Raw genomic sequence first — 20377 nt, forward strand, 5'->3', positions numbered from 1 at the left:
TGCAGAGGCTCTGTCAGCCCCACAGGCTAGAATGCCAGTTCATTTTGGTAGGACCCCAATAACACAATGCCCCAGAACTTGTGTCTGCCTGTCTCACACACCACCACATCTTCCTGTCTCATGACTCCCTTCCCACTGAGCCACTAACATGCCAACTCCTCAGCGCCTGGACACATTTATGCCACCCACACAGGGCAGAGCAGCTGGAACCTACTGTAAACAGCAGGGAGTGCTGAAGATGGAGAAGGAGCAGTGCTTGGTAATGCCAGGACATGCATTAACCTGCTGCCAAGAGTGTGCTGACTCACAGCTGCGGGTTGCTGAAGTGTGGAGCCGATGGCTTATACAGTTCCCTCTTTTAGGACCCAGTTCACCAAATCACTGAGCACTTCCCTCCCCACTGGCCTCCCAGGGAGCTGAGGCTCTTCAGTGCCTCCAGGAATTGCTCAGTATTCTGCAAGATCGAGCCCTTAATGCCTAAAATTATCCTGAGGAGGAGCTGGAGCAGTACATGAGTGAAGTGTTTGAGGCTCTGTGTTTGGCCTGGGTTTAACTCATCTGGAAGCAAAATAGACACAGACAATTTTTAATGAGGTGAGCACGAGTTGGTATATTTCCTTGTCATATCTGATTGTTCAGAAAATCGTCAGCAGCTCATCTCCTGTAGAGACATTGTTGAAAAGCGACAGACTCTAGTGGAGGTGTGGGAAAGAGGCAGAATCTTAGGCTTCCAAAAGAAGGTACCTGAAATACCACTAGAAGATTAGGAATCTACATCTTCCGACCAAACTACATATAGACGTTGGATTCATGCCAGGCAGAGGCACCAACATGAACTGGGAAGCTCAGCTGAAGAAATTAACAAAACTCCTGGTTTCTCCGGGCAGCACTGCTCACTACAGGACATTGACCCAGGCTGGATTACAGCAAGGGGGCCGAAATGGGATCTCTGGTAGCAAAGGGCATTTCCTAGCCATGTGTCCCAGGCAATGGGCCCTGCAGAGGAATTTCCAGGTCAATTCGACCCAATGTTCTGCAAGGTGCTGTGACGTCTCTGAAAAGTGCCTATTTCCATCAGCTCAGACAGCTAGGCTGAGGATGACTATTTTATTGTTTACTTATGGCCTTTGTTTATCTGGCTCCCATGTTTCAAGATGCCAGGATTTTCCCTCCTTGCTTTTGTATAACTCCAGGTTTGGCTGTTTGTAAATATTGTTTCTTTTAATATTCCCTTTCAAACGCTCCCATCTAACATGAATTAACATATTTCATTAATGCTGCTCTCTCCTTTCTTCATCAAAGGGACTGGGATGCAGAATATTCCCTTTATACACCATGCAGGAATGCGCAGACGAGGCCTGCATCCCCTCCCTTCCCTGGGATGGCCCCACCTGTCCTCAGGAGGCAGAGGAAGTGACAGTAGGAGTCCCAGAAGGAGATCCCTCTCCCCGAGAGAGACTGGGGTGGGGAGACAGAACCGAGCACCCTCCCTGCCACTGCTTAGCATGCGGGGCTGGAGCCAGCCCCAGCTCTTTCAGTGGCAGGGTGCACGAGGGGCCACAGTCCTTCCCCCCACACTAATGAGTCTGTGTGTCTCTGTGCAGCATCAGCGGTTAGGACGTGAAAAGATCAAACTGGCCAGCTAACTTCACAGACATTAAGGCCCAAAGGGACCATGATGATCATCCACACTGATCTCCAACACTGCACTGGCCAGAGACCCTCAAACAGGGATTCCCGCATTCAGCCCAGAACCCCTGGCTGAGCTAGAGCATCTCTGAGAACGAGCTCCACTCCTGATTTCGGTACTCCACGCAAAGGCGAATCCGCCCTTCCCCCGGGGATGCTATTCCAATGACTAATTACCCTCGCTGTTAAAAATGGGAGCCTTATGTTACTTATCTAGTCCCTCTCCCTACCACAGGGTTTTCCTTCTGTGGATCTGGAACTACTGCATTAATCGTTACTACGGCAATGAATGCAGTCTTTATAAACGAGAGCAGCCACTCAGAAAGAGAACAAGCTAAGACTCAATTCTACAAGGCGCTAAGCTCCCTGGAGTCTCACAGCAATCAGTAGGAGCTGAGGGAGCTTAGAACTTTGTAGGCGTGGGCTATAAAATGCCCCTTTCAGAGCATGTACTGATTTGCAAAGTCACAATAAAATCAGCCTCCAGCTTGCTGCGCTGGGAACAGAAGGCTCTACACAAAACTTAATTCTGTTCCACTATTACAGCAGGAAACAGAAAAACTACCCTGGTAATTCCCAGCAGTTCGGGTCTCACTGGCAGTACCAAGTAGAGCTGGGGGGGCAGGAGGGGCATGGAACAGGTTTCCCATTCCATGAACAATTTTGAGATTTTGAAAAAAAAAATCCTGCCCAGAAGTGACCAAAAAAATCAAAATATAACAAATATTTGCAAACCAACCCCCCCTCCAAAAAAGGGTTAGGTGGGGCCAATCACAATGTTTTGCTTTGATCATTTCATTTTGATTTTGACTATTTTTTTTTTACTATAATTTGCTGAAAGTTTGAAACGAAAAGTAAGTTTGAACCAGAAAACCAGAATTCTTCACAAAAATGTCAAAATTTAATGTTTCAACAACTTCAGAACATTTTTCCTCAGAAACTTTTTGAGTTGAAAAATTTGTCGTAATCAACCGTTTCCTGCCAAAAGCTTTGGTTCTGACAAATCAGCTTTTTCTGACAAAAACCGTGGTGTTGAAAGATTCCCTCCTAGCTCTAATTATAAATTCTTCCTCAAGCATAGTACACTTGATCTCTTATGTTGACACACAGACTATTGTCTTCTTCCACTGTTTTAGATTTGTATCTATGGATAACAATTCCAGAGAAGCACGTTTGTTTCAGTCTAGATTATACGTACATAGTGGGGGGGAAATGCAATCACCTACCAGATTTATTCTTGTATTCAATATCAAACCCAGTGATGATGCTGTTTCCATCAAATCTCTGAGTCCAACGCAAGTTCATGCTTCGGGCTTTCACCTCGCGAATTTCCAGCTCTGGCGGGTCAGGAGGCTCTTAGAGAGAAAAAGTTGAGGCCAAGTGAATAAACCATTCCCAAAAATATGAAAACGATTTCACCCCTGATCATAGAATCATAGAATATCAGGGTTGGAAGGGACCCCTGAAGGTCATCTAGTCCAACCCCCTGCTCGAAGCAGGACCAATTCCCAGTTAAATCATCCCAGCCAGGGCTTTGTCAAGCCTGACCTTAAAAACTTCCAAGGAAGGAGATTCCACCACCTCCCTAGGCAACGCATTCCAGTGTTTCACCACCCTCTTAGTGAAAAAGTTTTTCCTAATATCCAATCTAAACCTCCCCCACTGCAACTTGAGACCATTACTCCTCGTTCTGTCATCTGCTACCATTGAGAACAGTCTAGAGCCATCCTCTTTGGAACCCCCTTTCAGGTAGTTGAAAGCAGCTATCAAATCCCCCCTCATTCTTCTCTTCTGCAGGCTAAACAATCCCAGCTCCCTCAGCCTCTCCTCATAAGTCATGTGTTCTAGACCCCTAATCATTTTTGTTGCCCTTCGCTGGACTCTCTCCAATTTATCCACATCCTTCTTGTAGTGTGGGGCCCAAAACTGGACACAGTACTCCAGATGAGGCCTCACCAATGTCGAATAGAGGGGGACGATCACGTCCCTCGATCTGCTCGCTGTGCCCCTACTTATACATCCCAAAATGCCATTGGCCTTCTTGGCAACAAGGGCACACTGCTGACTCATATCCAGCTTCTCGTCCACTGTCACCCCTAGGTCCTTTTCCGCAGAACTGCTGCCTAGCCATTCGGTCCCTAGTCTGTAGCGGTGCATTGGATTCTTCCGTCCTAAGTGCAGGACCCTGATGGTGACATTCTTCCCTTCCCGCACAGAGGAAGCAAGTTGGATAGTTACTTCCTTTTGTTTGGGCCTTAAAATACAAGTCGGCTCCTGCAACGGATTTCAGGGCAGAAGATCTTGCAGTCACCATTTAGGTGACAATTTGGTTGATGATGCTGAAGGCAGACCAGACCTAGCTCCCTCTCCTGTAGCTGTATCGGTTGTGCAGGCTTCACACACATTAAGCCTGGTTTGTACAAAGTGAGCGGGTCTGACTCAAAGACACATGGGTAAGTGGCATGTGGAGTAAGAAGCAGCCCTCTTTGTGCCCTCTCTTTCCTGCATGCACTGCACATGGTCTCGTACGTGGCACCTTTTCTGCGACATGCTTTCGCAGGCCATGACTTAGGAAAGCACTTGCACATGCGTTAAACACGGGCTTAAGTTCCTCTAAATGGGACTTGAGCACATGATTAAATGCTTGCTTGAACAGGCATGATCTCTTCTTCCCTGTGGGGTCAAAGATTCCTAGGCTATAAAGCCACAAGGGACCACAGTGAGCATCTAGTCTGACCTCCTGCAAGCACAGGCCATAGGACTTCTGCTATTGACTCCTATTTGAACTAGAGCAGATCTTTTAGAAAAACATCTAAACTTAATTTAAAATTTTCCAGTGACAAAGAATCCATCCCAGGTGACCCAGGTTCCTCTCAGGTGTCCAGTTTCTCTTTAAGAAAGAGGTGGACAAATTGGAGAGAGTCTCCAGGAGAGCAACAGACATGATGAAAGGTTTAGAAAACCTGAGCTATGAGGAAAGGTTAAAAAACTGGGGATGTTTGGCCTTGAGCAAAAAAGGCAACTGAGGAGGGGGACCTGAGAACAGTCTTCCAGTACACTAAGGGCTGTTCTAAAGAAGGCGGGGATTAGTTGTTCTTCATGTCCACTGAAGGCAGGACAAGGAGAAATGGGCTTAATCTGCAGCCAGGGAGATTTAGGTGAGATATTAGGAAAAACCATCTAACTCTAAGGCTAGTTAAGCTCTGGACCGGCTTCCAAGGCAGAGTGTGGAATCCCTGGCACTGGAGCTTTTTAAGAACAGGTCAGACAAACACTTGTCAGGGATGGTCTAGGTTTACCTGGTACTACCTTAGCTCAGAGGAAGGACTAGATGGTCTCCCCCGGTCCCTTCCAGACTCACATTTCTATGATTCTACCTAGCAGGTGGAAAACAAGTACCTTGGACAGTGAGCTGGATCAATCCTCTATCTTCACCGTAAGAATTGATCGCATGGCAGGAAAAGAAGACGGAGTCCCCCCGGTCGGCTGGTTTAAGCTATGGACATGCAAGGGGAGAAAATGAGGCCATTTCAGAATTTCGCTGCCGTTGTGACAGTGAGGGCACAATGTGCCTTAATGCGGGAGATGTGCTTGTTATTCGCACAACGCTCTAACTGTACAGCTGGTGACAGACACTAAACAGAAAACACACGGGCCCAGTTCTCCCCTCTGTTACGCTAACGGTGCAGCTACCCAAGTGCCCTCCATCCGTGCCTTACGGAGCCTGCACCCTAAAGCAAGGTCTCTCTTCCCACCCCAAACTGAGGCCAGTGTCTAGATTCCTTTTCTCCCCTCTGCTCTTCTGCAGTCTCTTCAGAGCAGCAGCATCCATACGAGGCACATTTCTGAACTTAGGTTTTAGTGGATTCAAGTGCTGGCAAAATGAGCTTGCCAATCTCTAACACCACTCAATGAAAGCTCAGCCCTAGGCCCGGAGAGAAGGACCCGAGCTACTTCTTCAGGTGTGACAATTGTGCCACCCAGGCTCCCGGCAGCCAGGACTGAGGAGCTCACACACATGAGCGGGCTGGAAAGTTTCCATCTTTGGATGAATCGAGGGAAAAAGATTCATTCATTGGAAATTTTCCCTTTCTCACAAACCCAATAATCATCTTTCGAGGGTTTTTTTTCCCCCCTTCAATTAAACTGAAAAATTTCTCATAAGAAATTAAAACAATTTCCCCATAATTTCCCTGGCTAAGGGGGAAGATGCTTTTTACAGAGAAGCCTGAGTAATGCCAGGCACTTGCAGCCTAACAGCTCTCGGGCCGTTCCCGGCACAGACAGGTCATGGGAGCAGCAAATGGAAAGAGGAGGGTGACCCCTTGTTATCAGAAACGTAATCAAACCCCATGGGGGTGTGAAATGCACCCACCGCTCCACTCATGGACCTCAGTGCTGGCACATCTCACCCAGAGCTCTCTCACCTTGAGCGTTGAAATGACCTCGTCACTGTTATCCTTGGTGGTAATGGCATATCTCATGTTGCGGTCGGGGTCGATGACGGTGTCGCCTTTCTCCCAGCGAATGATGATTGGCCGCTCCCCTCGGGCTGTGCAATTCAGCTCCTTCATCTGGCCCTTGATCGCAATGGTGGTGTTGGGGTGGGAAGTGATCATAGCTGGGACTGAGAGGAGGGGGAGAAATGAGTGCAGTAGCAGAGGCTTCAGAGACACGTGCTAAGGTGTGAGGCAGAACAGACCCTGGGGAACTTAGCAACTGCACTGTCCTGACGCTCACATCTACAGCAAATCGACCTGGCCAAGGCTAAACTGGCGGCCTTCAGAGCAGACTTGCTGCAGAGCGCTAAGGTCAGCAATCCTCCAGCCACCAGCCATGACCCCCTGCTGCCTGCCAAAGGCTGCAATACTTGTCCCAGAGAGTCGTCATTCACCCACAGCCCAGCACGTCAGAGCCAAGTGCCGGGGTCCCCAGGAGCTGCTGTGCCCACAAGAGGGGGGATTACTGTTCAGTTAGCCTGGGAGCTCTGTGGCCAGAGAGGGCACAGGCCATGGGGCTCCAAGGCTGAAATGAGCCAGGAACAGGTCTGCACTCTGTCGTTGGCTTCACCATCCCTGTGCCCTGGACAGCAGCAGCTGATGTGGCTGGAGCCGCCAGCCCCATAGGAGCCAGCAATAATCAGATACCTAATGACCATTGCTCTCCAGCTCTAGCAACTGGCCAGGCATTAAAGAGGGGCTGTGAGGAAGGGTGGTCCAGTGGGCAGGGCGGTGGATGGGACTCAAGAGATCTGGGTTCACCTCCCAGCTGAGCTACAGATGTTGACATCTCATCTCTCCAGCTGTACAACGGTGAGAATACTGTCCTGCCTCTGTGGGGAGTCGCGAGGATAAAACCCATTCCCCACAGCAAGGCCCTTGGACACTAGGGCGCTGGGGGTCATGAAAGGACCTGGCTAACTGCAGTACTCAGCTAGCTGTCCTTACTCTGTACTGTGTGCCCACTAAAAGTTAGCAAGAACATGACGTGTTACATGCGTGGCCAAACAGATTCCAGCCGTGCTCCACGGGGTGAAAAGCTAGAGAATTAGGAGCTGTTAGTGAACATACACTTCTGCATTAACCGACACAGTGAGGAACTTCCTTACTAGTCACAACAAACCACCACCACCACCAAGGCACATTTAATTGTTTTTAAGCACATTCAAACCAGTCTGAGATTTCCCTCGTGCTGGGGATGCGCTGAGACACACAGGGGTTAATGTCCACTGCTGCACTTGGAGAATTAAAGACAATTCTTCAATCCCCAGGCACGTGGGTAGGGCGCACCCAACTCCCTGCTCAGCACGCTCAAAGTTTATCCCACAAACGGCATCAGTGAGGTGGCCGAATGCAGTTTATCAGCTGCAGATACAGCCAATAGGCCACGCAGTCAGAAATAGAATAGTTTTGTTGCATTATACAGCTCAGGATCATAAAATAATGAAGCAGATAAATTTTATAATGCATAGCATTACACCAGCATACACAATAAAATGTGAAAGACAAATAACTAGGTGCAAGTTATAATGAAGAGAAAGCCTCCAGTCTGAGACACACAACTATGAATTATTGACTAAGGTTTTACACTCAAGGATGTGAGGAGGAATATTTTTCCATCAAAAATTTGCATAATTCACTCCTATAAACCTGGGCAGAATATAGAGTACGATTTTACATCAACAAGTCAGGCTTTGCATTGCAGATGCCAGAGATTTTTTTATATCCATACGGAATATTAACATAAAATACAATAAAAAGAAAGGCATTCACTTCCTAGCGCCTCTTTCCCAGCTAAAAGGGGCAGCTCTTGACCGACTCCAACAAAGGAACAGACTGAGCCAGTAACTACGGCTTGGCTCAGCTGACATTTCCTACAATACACAGGTTAGCGGTCACACGGGGGTCAGCTGCCCCATCCTTTCACCCGCCTCACGCAAGTTACCTGGAAAAGGTTACCTGGGAAAGCTGACAGCCCCAGTATGCCCTGGCACAGGCTGGAGCGAACCCATTTACTGGTGGGTATCATTCAAGCTTTGAGGGCCAACTATCACGTTTCTGACCATCACTGGACAACAACAATGCTTTCCTGGGGCTTGGAGATATACGAGTTGGCCAGGACAGGTCTTGGCCTTGGTTCCCACCCGCCTCGCACAGCCCTGATTTCCTTTCAGCCTGAAGGGAAGACTGGAGAAGGGGTGGAGTCTCCTTGCTCCGAGATGTGCCAGCAAAGATGGCGACTGGGCATTACAGCTCTTGTGATATGGTGGACACTGCGCTGTTGGAAGCCGAGCCAACACCAACACCATACACAACAGGCTGCCAGGCAGCTGAAAGAAGGCTGTCCTGACCCTCTAGGACTCGCACAACCCTGCTCACTCCTGTTCCCATCTCCTTGTGTCTTCCTCCCTGCTCCATAGCTAATCATTGTAACTGCCCATCCTCCAGCCATCTCTGCGCCTTTTGCCTCGCACACCTCTCAGCCAGGAGCGCACCCCCACCCTGACCCAGCCATCTGGACCACAATATTCCTCTCTGCTCCAAGTCCACTTTGGCACGTCCTCTCCCAGGCAGCTCCTAGGTCTCCCACGCAAAGAAGGGAGAATAGTTTCATGCAAGCTCAGATTGCAAGCTCCCCCTGGCAGGGACCCTGTGCTCCTAGGTCACTGCAAACCATCTAACTTGCAGCCGGTGCAGTAACAATAGCTAAACAGTAAAGTCCCAGTGGAGGACAAGGACCTAAAAATTCAGAGGCATGCTGGAAAGAAAATGCCGGCAAGATTTCTCTTATACTGTAGTCTCCTGAACTCCTAGTGCCACCTTCCCCTGCCCCAAAAATAACCAAGGAGAGAGCAAAAAATAAGCCTGCAGGTTATAAACCAGCTTTTGTGTTCGACAAAGGTCACTGCTGTAAAAGAAAACAGGGAAGCTGTGTGGCATTGTAGAGAGAAGACAAGCTTCCGAAAGAAAGGCCAGCTTTGGCCAGCGAGCACCCTAAAACAGTGATGAGTCGTCCCTGAGCCCACGGAGGGCGACCAGGTGGGAATCATCAGAGAAGCAAACAAAGGTCCCTGCAATTCCAAGTGCCTGCTCAGCATCCCCCCTCTGGAGACACATGGGGCTTCCAGTCCTTCCTGCGACAAGAAGTGAGGGGGAGCAGGCAGTGTCTCCTGGGAACTCCCAGCCCAGCAGCAGAGCAAAGCTGCAGGCAGTGTCTCCTGGGAACTCCCAGCCCAGCAGCAGAGCAAAGCTGCAGGCAGTGTCTCCTGGGAACTCCCAGCCCAGCAGCAGAGCAAAGCTGCAGGCAGTGTCTCCTGGGAACTCCCAGCCCAGCAGCAGAGCAAAGCTGCAGGCAGTGTCTCCTGGGAACTCCCAGCCCAGCAGCAGAGCAAAGCTGCAGGCAGTGTCTCCTGGGAACTCCCAGCCCAGCAGCAGAGCAAAGCTGCAGGCAGTGTCTCCTGGGAACTCCCAACCCAGCAGCAGAGCAAAGCTGTTGGGATATACAGATACACACACACACACACACACACAGTGATTCATATATCCATGTAATATGTTATAGGTCATTGAGGCCTGGTATGAATGACGCATGCTTGACATGGATATGTGCATTGCAACTTGGCAACCGAAGCAAGAACTTAAGGTCAAGAACTATTAGAACTATTTGTGGAAAAACAATCCTGTTATGTTCTGAGAAAAATATAGAGAATCAGCAGAAAAGGAAACACCACCAGCTGGACTGATATAAAATTGTGTCAGAAATGGAGGAGATGGCATGCCTTGGATCATGGCGGCCCGCCCAGGATTGTCTCTGGAATTGTGTGGGTGGAAGGACTAGTAAACAAAGGCAAAAAACCGATGACACGATGGAATGGACTATAAATGGATGCCTATGATTTCAGCAAATCAGAGTCGTTTATTGATCCAGAGCCCCGTGTGGATATAAATGTGGTTTTCACTGGCTCCCCACATCTTATGATCAGAAGGAATCTCGACTGGCCATTAGGACCATTCTGACCTTTGGACTCTGGTATAGTATGTTTGGAGTGTGACTGTGGAGTGAGTAAGGTTTGTTTTGTAATCAACAGCATTTAGAATATTATATACCAACACTGTGTCCGGTATCTGCCGGCTCCCAATCCTGCAGGGAGACCTCTATTGCGGATCTAACAAGGGAACCCAGCCTCTGGGAGAAACGAGTTGTCTGCACTAATACTGGGAAGGGGAAGCCAGCCAGCTCCTTGGCAATAACCTGGAAAACAGGGGCGTCAGCCCGGCCCCTCTGGGCATCTGCACGCTGATGGGGGGGGCCACTCAGTCCCTGCCCTTCCACTGGCCTGGCCTGCTTCCAGCACCTCAGAATCTTTTCTTTATAGTCTTGATCAGGCCCAGAACTATGAATGCAAATCTGCATGGGAGTTCAGCTCGCTGGCCTGTGTCCTTTGTATATTTAACACTTGCTGGATATTGCAATTGGCTACAGAAAGTGATGGCCATCTCAGAGACTGAACAATAAAGTGGAACTGCTGGCAGGCCTCCCACTATGATAACGCCTTCCCAATAAAGAGCCTTTGAGAATACTTAGGGTCCAGTTAATAAAATACACTCAGCCCTGCCACACTCCAGGTGCTTGTGCACCCGCAGCTGGTGCCCAGGTTCCATTCACAGCACAAGAGAATCAGGACACTGTCAACACTAAATAAAAGTTTTGCCTCTCTAGAGCGTCTTCCATCCAGCGGGCTTTGCACACTGCCCTGCAGCCACTGCCATGGCACCCATGCAAGGGAGGGTTACACTCCCATTTCACTGAGGAGGAAACACTCATCCAGGGAGGTTCAGTGACTGGGCCTGGGTCACGCAATGAGCCAAGGGCAGACCTGGACAGTGAACCCCCCTTCTCCTGACTCTCAGCCTGATGCCCGACTCTCCAGACCACATTCCAATTGCAATAAAAGTACAAGAATCCCAGCTGAGGAAACGTACTGACCAATCAGCCCCAGTTGCGTGCAGTCCCCCTACCCAACATTGTCACGTGCTGTGATAGCTCCTACCCAACGTGCCCCTTCCTGCTGTGAGGGATGGCACGACTGTAGTAAACATCATTCATCCACCTCGCAAGCACAAACAAACACCGCAGAGCCCCGGACACAGACTGAGCCTGCAGTTAATCCAGCTTTAGGAAAATAAATTTGGCTTTCACTAAAAAAGTCATCATTTATCCAGCAAGGGAGGAAGGCTGCAGCTTCACAGTCCCCAGAGCGGTATATACCATGCAGGAAAAACAGGCTTGGGGGGGTGGGGGAGGGCTGGGTAAGCAGGAAAAAAAATGTAATGCATAAACAAACAGCACTGCTGAGTCCCGCAGTAATATATGATAATGACAATCCGCAAAGGCAACACACACTGTTCTAATGGGACACAAGAGAGTTTAATGAGCTACGACTTCTCAGCTTTCTATGGCAATGTAATTCAATTAACAGCTACAGAAACCTTTCCTCTCTGGCTGCGTGTGCTAGTGGGGTGTGGAGCAGGCAAAGCAGATTTGGGGGAATGGGCACGGAGGGGTGGGGACTGTTTCTGACGGCTGGCAAGGACGTCTCTGCCTTGTGACAAGTCTTCAAAGCACCCTGTAAAAACTCCGCTCCCGAGGCGAGCCATGGCCACACAAAACTTTACACATGAATGACATGAGTCTTGCAGTGTGGCTCCGATGGCGATGGCAGACAAAACGCTGGGGGGCAGCAGGAGGGGAGGAGGGATGGCAAGAAACTGAGAAAGGGGAGGACCGTTCCCAAGCACCAGGGAGCATGTGAGTCACCGCGGGACACAGAAGCCAAGCAGGGGGGCACAGGAGAGCGCTCAGAGACTGGTGCAAGAGCTCTCCTCCCTGGGTCACTGCTCCATACCTTGGGAGGGCTGCCAGCCCCCTAGTGCAGTTAACTGCTGGCTGTGTGGCGACTGGAGAAAGGGAAAAGGGTCATGGCAGGTGTGTGTTACATGGGGGAGGGCGGATGGCCGGACTAGTGACTAAAGCACAGGGCTGAGAGGCTGCAGTCTGACACTGATATCCTGTGTGACCTTGGGCGGGTGACTTCCCCCCTCTGTGCTCCAGGTTCCCTGTCCGTGAAAGGGGGACAGCAGCACCTCCCTGCCTCCCGGGACCTTGGGAACGGCGCCGAGATCCTGGAATTTGAGGGGCTACAGAAGTGCAAAGCACTGTAACAAATCTGTAGCCACCTTGGGCTTCCTGTTTGTCATGATGCTGCATGCCAGGCCAGAGGGAACTTCACGGCCCCACTAGAAACAGAACCTGCTGCCACAGCTCTCGGGCTAAAGGAGAATCTCTTAGCAGCACAGGCCCCATGACACACAACTGGGCAGTTCTGATTCCATCCAATCCACAGCACTGGTGTGTTCACACACTAGTCAGTACATTCATGTAAACTAGTCTGGTCATTACATGTGGTGAGTCTGGATTTCTTTGTGCAGAGGGGCTCAATGTGGTGTCATATTTCATGCTTCATTCCAGCAGGTGCTAGTCACCAGCCTCACCCAGCTGTGAGGTGGGTCACTCAGTGACAACGGTCACTCCCGAGTCCTGCTTGGGCCCCTGCCTCCATTGCATCCATCCTTCCAGAAACAGCCCAATTGCCCCTGGAGTCACAGTCCTCTCAGGAGGTGGGCAGATAGCCCAGCTGCAATGGAGACAGATGTTAATCACTGGCCATTGCAGAAGCCCCATTACCCTCTTCTGAACGGAGTTCGTATCTCCCTCTAGTAGCTGCGGTTCACAGAGTTATGAATCCTAGCATCGGCGCAGCTAATGAGGCTCAAGGGGTAGAGGGCTGCGTTTGGAGCGGGAGGTCTGGGTTCCAGCTGGCCACACCACGTGTGGATTGTGTAGCTGATAAACATAGGTCTTCCAAGAGCCAAGAGGAGAAAAGATTAGGGGTGGATGAGTTCCCTGCACCCCCTGAGCTCAAACCACCCTGAACCAGTGAGATGGGGCATAGGAGAGGGAGACTCTTGGATCTCAAGGCAGCCTTCACCCCACAAAGCTTCCAGTGACTCAGTGACTGCTGTCCTGTGGATTAGGCAGCATGAGCCCGGTGCTGAGATGAGCTGCCCCTAAAGCGTGTCTCTCCCCCAAAGAGAAACAACTGGAAAAGACTTAACAGTTGCACAACAGAGCGAGGCAAAGCCAGGGCCATCCTGAAAGGGGTTAACGGCCAAGGCGCTACCTGCTGCAGACAGGTGACCTTTAGAGAGAGGACAGAGATTCCGGTGGTTACTGGTGCTTGCGTTGGTTACCCTGCTCCTCTGGGGACTGCTGTGCTGCACTCAGCCTTCTGGCACATCTCTGCGCAGACACACACTCCCGGGTGGCCCCGTGGTTCAGTTAACGGGAAGACTCAAAAGAGCAAGCGCAGAGAGAGACACACCCACCGAGCAGCCCCAGGAACTATCTAAGTGCACAGCTGCCGCCTCCTCTGCCCATCCACAGCCCATCATGGCAGCGCTGGCCTTTTGTTTCTAACAGAACTTTGCAGCCATCAGCTGACCTGCCCAGACCTCGCTCATCACGCTGATGCCCTCATGGCCCAGCCAGCCTGCACCAGCTTCCCTAGCAGCTGCCCCTGCAGAAAAAAAGGGTCAAGAGTTTAAAAGGACTTTTAAAGAATAGGCACCAGGCACCGAAGGATCTGGCACACAACTGAGCTTTCAGATTTCCCCTTCATGGCGCTGCTTGTGTGAGCTAAATGCCAGGGGAGCAGTACCAGCATACAGCCCTGTGCACAGAGCAGAGATGAGCCTGGAACCACACCCCCAAAACTTTGTGGGAGAAGGGGGGTCCATGAATCCCATGAGCAGCCTCCACCTCTGGACTGGCACCCTGGACGCAGCTCATTAGGAAGCAGCAGCCACGTCCAAACCTCCGTCTGGCCTCGGGATGTTGGTCCAGCTCTTTACAAATAACCCCAAACTTCAGGCTGTTTGCAATTCAGATCCAGGTTGCACAGCCCGAGCAGAGGAGGGGAAAGGCTGCGCATTTAGTTGGCAGGGGCTGGTGCAAACTGTTTCTCCACTGCCTGCCGTGGAGGCTGTTCACAGCATGCCAAACTCAGGCTGCCAAGTGCCAGTGCTCCCTGCGTGCCCAGCTGCTGAGCCCTAACCAAGTTATCACACACACTTTCCTGTCTCCTGCAGGCCCGTGCCCCCTCCCCAGGCAGAATGTGGCCACCCCGGAATTCCGGTCTCTGCAAATCCAAAATTGGTTCTACAGAAAAGTGACCAACCAGCAAAACCACCAGAGCCAGTCTCTGGGCAGGATGGGGGGAAGGGGGCAAAGGGGGCATGGGAAAGGCTGCTCTGCAGCTGAGCAATTAGCCCATTTCCCTGAGAGCAGCGGGCTCAGAGGGCAGCTCTGTTGCAAGCTTTGCTTCGCTGACATGCACTTATTGATGTTTGATTAAAAGCAGCCCAGTGGATGTAAACATATCAACTTCTCAGCGCTGCCGGGTTCCCGGGAGAGCAGCGTGCTGCCCGGAGAGGGGAAAGCAGCAAAACCAACACCACATACATTTTACATTCTAATTTCCCACAGCCTGGATTGGCGCTCCGAGGATCAAACAGGGAGCTAAAGGATTTCCCGCTGCACCAAATCTCCTTGAGCTGGGCTAGGGCTAGGGCTGTGCACCCTCTTCAAGAGACCTTTCTCTCTCTCGCTCCCCTGCCTTCTCACCGGTTTGGGCCTCTCTCCAGGATGACGAGCCCCCTAGGGAAGGAGAAAGCCAATCTAACCAATGAAGTGCTGCACCATTCCCAGGGGACGGAGAGCGGGGCGGAGAGCGAGCTGAGGGGAGAAAACCAATTTCAGAAACTAGACAGTTGTCAAGACATGGTGTCACCTGATCCGGCTTGTGAAATGGCTCCACAGAGGCTCCCGCCACTGAGTGGGGCTTGGCCGCCTGGCAGATGCTTTACATTTTAATTCAACAGTAACGGAAATGCAGCCACCAGCAGACCAGCTCAAACTCCTGCTCAGGGAGGAGACGGGATGAAGAGACTAGAGCATGGCAGGTGAGGGGGAGTCAGGACTCCTGGGTTCTATTCCCACCTCTGGGAGGGAGAGTGGTTGTAGGGATGAGAGCAGGGGTGCAGGGAGCCAGGATGCCTGGGCTCTATTCCTAGCTCTAGAAAGGACTATGGGCTACTGGTCAGAAAGACAGAAAGGGAGAGTCCGGTCTCTACCCCTGACTTGCTGCGAGACTCTGGGAGAGTTAGTGGACTCTTTTTACCTGCTCTATGGACAGGAAAACTGACATTTATCCCATTCCAGGGGGAGCGGTGAGGCTTAGTTAACATACGCTTGCCAAGTGCCCTGAGTTCCTGGCCTGGATGGATGGGCCATGGAAGGACACAGTATTGTTAGAGGACACATCGCTCACCCAGGGGCTCACCCTCTCGACTCACCCCTCCTGAACATACTCCAGCCAAGGATTCACAGCCTCGCTCACTGTGTGGCCCTGTGACTCACTCTGGTGAGGTAGCAGCCCACCATGTTCAGACTGTTTACACACAATACCGTGCTAGACTGAAGCCCCTGATTAGCAACAGAGCCAAACCAGCAGGCCAGGGCAAGCTTCCCCCAGGCTGCACTCTTCCGAGAGGCCAGCTCAGGAGGCCAGAGGGGAGTGATCAAACCCCATGACCCCCTCCATCTATCAACCTTGCTCCTGAGGCACCAGCTAGAGAACAAGGGGCAATGTGTCTACCCTGCCTGCTGGGAACCAGACTGACACCCCACAAATTCAAGACAGGTGGAAGGGAAAAACCCCCAGGGAGTGAAGGAAAAAAGTCTCACTTTAAAGACTCTGCACCACGCAAAGCGGCACAGGGGTCATGCTGCAGCAAAGCTAACCCCATGCTTCCACAAGTCATGAGCCATGCCACAATATCACGAGACTAGCTTAAAAATAGTGAGATTCAAAATATAATAAATGGTCGGGTTTCTTTGCCTTCTGGTGTCTGAGTCTTTAGGATGCATTTGGGTCACATTTTCAGGCTATTTGCTACAAACAGGAAGGCTAGAAATTAACTTTTTATCTTAAAGGAAAGTGGAAATTCTCCTCTCATCACAGGACTCCAGGACCTGGGGCTTTAGGAAAACACGGATTACTGCAGGACTCATGATAAAGACGTGAGAATTAGTGATAAAATAAAAGTGACACACCCGCACGCACCCTCTCCCACCACATACCTTGGAATTTTCCCTATTTCATTCCAACTTCAAACCCTACAGGGCACCTGTTCTGGATGCTCACTGAGCTGGAGCCAGGAGGGAAACTGGCTTACGCCAGACACTGGAGCAGGACCAAATGCTTCCACTCAAGCTAATTAAATCATCGCATCTGTGCAAGGTTTGCTGCACCACGGCTTCAGGAATTCCCCTGGCAGGGGCGCAGCCAGGGAAGGGGAGGAAGAGTTCTGACACAGCTTCTGGCTGTTACTGCCTCTCTCTCGGCCTTTTCTGGGGATGGCTGGGAAGCTCCTGATGGAGGAAACCCTGGAAGTGTCCACCTCTTTATGGAAGCTGGATACCGTGGCACAGAGGCTCGTCACTGGACACTGGGACCTGTTACCGCCCAGAGTACAGAGCCCTGGGCATGCGCGGCTGCGGTAGAGGCGTGTGGGACGGGTGTGCCCAGGGGAACAGCTCCAGGTTGGACTCACATTTCCAGCATTAAGTCACTGGACATCCTGACTAATAATAGTCCATGTGTCTACAGCCCCTTCCAGCCAAGGATCTCACAGCAGGGGAACTTTTCTCTGGTTACGGGTCCTACAGGGACCCAGCATGCAGCTGGGGACACTGTGGTTCAGAGGTGAAATGGCACCCAAGGTCACATGACGAGGCACGGCTGGGAGTGGAACCCAGGAGTCCTGACTGCCAGCTCCTAGCTCTGATGGCAAGGCCACACCCTGGGGGAACTGGGGGTGCACGAAGCATCATTCAGATCTCCCACCCTGCCGTGGCTTCCCTAACCTCTCCTTGCAATATGAATTGGGGGCATGGGGCATCAGTGCCTCTGTGCCACAGGAATGGAGTCCCATGGCCTTCAGGCTGCAGAGGGTTGCTCTTTACAGCCAGGCTCTACCAGTCTCAGAAGGAAAAGTTCAGACAAGCAGCATCCCTTCCCCTCTGCGGGTGGAACGTTAATAACCCTTCTCGTGCAAGGTCTCTTGCCCTGGTCTCTCTCTATTAATAATTTCCTCTCTCTCTGCCTACATGGTTTTGACAAGTGGCTGAGATTCCAGCTGAGTGTCCACCGTGGCATGGGCTGCGCTGAGGTCCCTGGGGGGAGAGGAGCTGCGAAGACGGTGGGAAGAGAGGCCCGAGAATCCACTCCACTGGCCTGATTCACCTGCAAGGCTCTTTTCCTGAGGCGTCACGCAGACTCCATGGGCAGATGTTTCCTACTGCACCAGTTCTCTCCTTCAGAGCGGTGTGCTGCCCAGCCCGGGTTGTGCAATGATGCCCCCATCTGGTCTGAGCTGTCCGGGGTTTGCTCCGCTCCCAGATCGCAGGCTCAAAGGAACCCACAGGCTCAAAGCAAAATCAACACTTCTCATGAATTTGACTGGAGACAGGAAGAGAACTCACCCTTGCCTGCGGGTACATCTGCACTGCAATTAGACACTCAGGGTTGGCCCATGCCCGCTGACTTGGCCTTACAGAGCTTGGGCTGGTGGAGACATTCGGGCTCAGGCTAGAGCCCAGCGCAAGGACCCTGCGAAGTGGGAGGGTCCCAGAGCTCAGGCTGCAGCCCGAGCTGGTATGTCTGCACGGCCCTGAAACAGCCCCACAGCCTGAGCCTGAGTCAGCGGGCACGGGCCGGCTGTGGGTGTCTGATTGCTGTGCAGACACAGCCTGAGGCCACACCAGCATCCAGCTCCATCCCCACCCCAGACCTGCATGTCATGGCTCTGGCCCCATCATCACATCAGTCCCCATTGTGGATTCTGAGCTGCTTGCACCTTGTTGTATTTCGGCTTGTGGCAAGGCTGAGGGATGCCAGCACACCTGTGTGCAGGGCACTTGGTGAAGGATTGAGGTGTGAGAGAGAGGAGGGAAAGCACAGAGAGGCCATAGGCACAGTGAGGCTGGCACGGCCCAGCACCACTGGGGTGGGGTAAGTGTAACGCAGCAGCCAGTCGAGCCAGCTGAGGACCCCCTTGCCCCTTATGACTTTCCGGTGACGTAGTGTGCGGTAGTCGTGTCAGGGCAGGTGCGGGAAGGGCATCGAGAGGCGTCTGCACAAAGGTCTCAAGTCAAATCCTCTCCAGCTCACCTGCTTTCCCAGCAAAGCCCCGGACGCCCCTGCCGACAGCCAGCCTGGCAGCAGCCACAGAGAGGCGGAGACAGGTGAGCAGGAGGACAGCATCCAAAACTCACTAGCCATGAGGGAGTCAGATGCCATCCCGTGACACAAATGATAAACTGGACAGACGGACAAGTCTGGGATCTAGCAGGGTGGCCCTCCCCTGGTAGCAAGGGTCTAAGGCCCGATGTACAATGCTGTCGTACTCAAGGCACTCCTGAAACATCATGGCAAGAGAGAGCTCTTCCTTGTGCGGGAGGTGCCGGCACAGAAGGGTTTCTACCTTGGTGTCTCAATTTGTCAGAGATGCTGGGCACCCGCTGAAACCACTGGGAGCTGTGTATGCTCAGCACCTTTGAAAAATCAGCCCCTGTATCTGTGCACCGTTCGCTTCCACCACGGCACACGGCAGGATCAGGAGGGCAGCCGACACGGCAGCAGAACGTGCATTGTAGGGTCGCTGTTTTTAAAGGTTTCCTTTGGGAACTATTTTTCTGGCAGTTACTAACATTCCCCCCCACCCCTCCTCACCTCCTCCCTCCAAATCACAAGCCAGAACAGCCACCTCCTCCCCAAACAGCATTTCCTTCTCTTGTTCCGCCTTTGTGTCCCTCTTTCTTGTTAACAAGACACAAACAAGAGGCTGATCCCATCTGGTGGGCAGAGATAAGATTGCTCCAAAGGGAATTGTCAATGCGCTGTGCGTTCTGCCATCCTGAGCCCAGGCCGGGGGTAAGGAAAGCAGCACCATGCTGGAGTGACAATCGAATGAAAAGGACAACAAAGAATGATCCTTTTTTTTTTTCTTTCTTTTTTTTTTTTTTTAAAGAGCTGGCTCTGTGATGTTAATTTGATTGCACCCATTTCGGCTTCTTGTCTACACTGATTAGCTGAGTTTCACCTGAAGCATGAGATTAATTCAAATTGCATGGAAGCAATCAGTTATGCTCTTGGAGTACTGACAGCGAACCTCCAAATACATCCCAGCTTGGTGCCTCTGCTGGGCCTGCTGGCAGGGAGCATGCATGTGCCAGAGCGGGGCACGCGCATTCCGCGTGCGTGTGCACACCGTCTCCCAACTCCATCTTAGAGCCTTGACCATGCAAGGTGCTGAGCGCCCTCCAGCACCATGGACTTTCAAAGGGAGCTGAAGGTGCTCAGCATCTCGAACGAGGAGCTCAGTACCCAGCAAGAGCCATACCTAGAGTTTCCACAATGTCCCCCAGCCCCGGTGAGAAGGGGTTTCCAAGTGACTGTATAAAGGATGACTCTCCCTTTTGCTGCATGCTTTCAATCCTGTCCTAGCTCCCTAGTCCCTAGGGAAGGTCTGTGAATATCTCTAAACCACTACACAGGCTGGGACAGACTGGCTGCCTGACAGCCACGAGCTGGTCAGGAGAGGCTCAGGTACCCAAACAACTGGAGTGCAGCGCATCGACACAGCTCACGTCAGAATTGTGCCCTGCTACCGCTTTTAACGGTTCCTCTCCTGAGCACTACTTTTAAAGGGACAAAACATATGGAAATAGTCCCATGCTGGGAATTTGCTAATAGAGACGAAAGCAGCTGGTTGGATTGTTAACCTCCCCTGAAGCATTTGCAAGCTGCAGGCCAGTTGCCACACCATTGCTCACACTGAGGAGGATCGTCCTCCAAAGGAGCCCCATCGCCTTCGGCCTTCCTCACAGGGGACAGGACAACTCAGAGCCAGGACATTATAATCTGCACTCAAGCACTGCACGAAGGCCAGGGAGGAAACTGACGGATTTCTGCTCGCTGTCCAGCTAAGACAGAGCGCTGAAACGT

The 20377-nt window shown here is 51.6% G+C and overlaps 1 protein-coding gene across 1 annotated transcript in view; it reads right to left on the reverse strand.

The window, feature by feature from the left end:
* DSCAML1 (DS cell adhesion molecule like 1) overlaps window positions 1–20377 on the reverse strand; it is a 366671-nt gene that overhangs the window by 142202 nt on the left and 204092 nt on the right. The window contains exons 12-14 of the mRNA XM_077839967.1: window positions 6117–6316; window positions 5089–5185; window positions 2916–3044 (exon numbers count right to left, since the gene is read on the reverse strand). Coding sequence (XP_077696093.1) covers window positions 2916–3044; window positions 5089–5185; window positions 6117–6316 — 426 coding nt within the window. The remainder of the gene's footprint in view (window positions 1–2915; window positions 3045–5088; window positions 5186–6116; window positions 6317–20377) is intronic.

The sequence above is a fragment of the Eretmochelys imbricata genome, chromosome 22, assembly GCF_965152235.1.
Source record: "Eretmochelys imbricata isolate rEreImb1 chromosome 22, rEreImb1.hap1, whole genome shotgun sequence".
NCBI lineage: Eukaryota > Metazoa > Chordata > Testudines > Cheloniidae > Eretmochelys > Eretmochelys imbricata.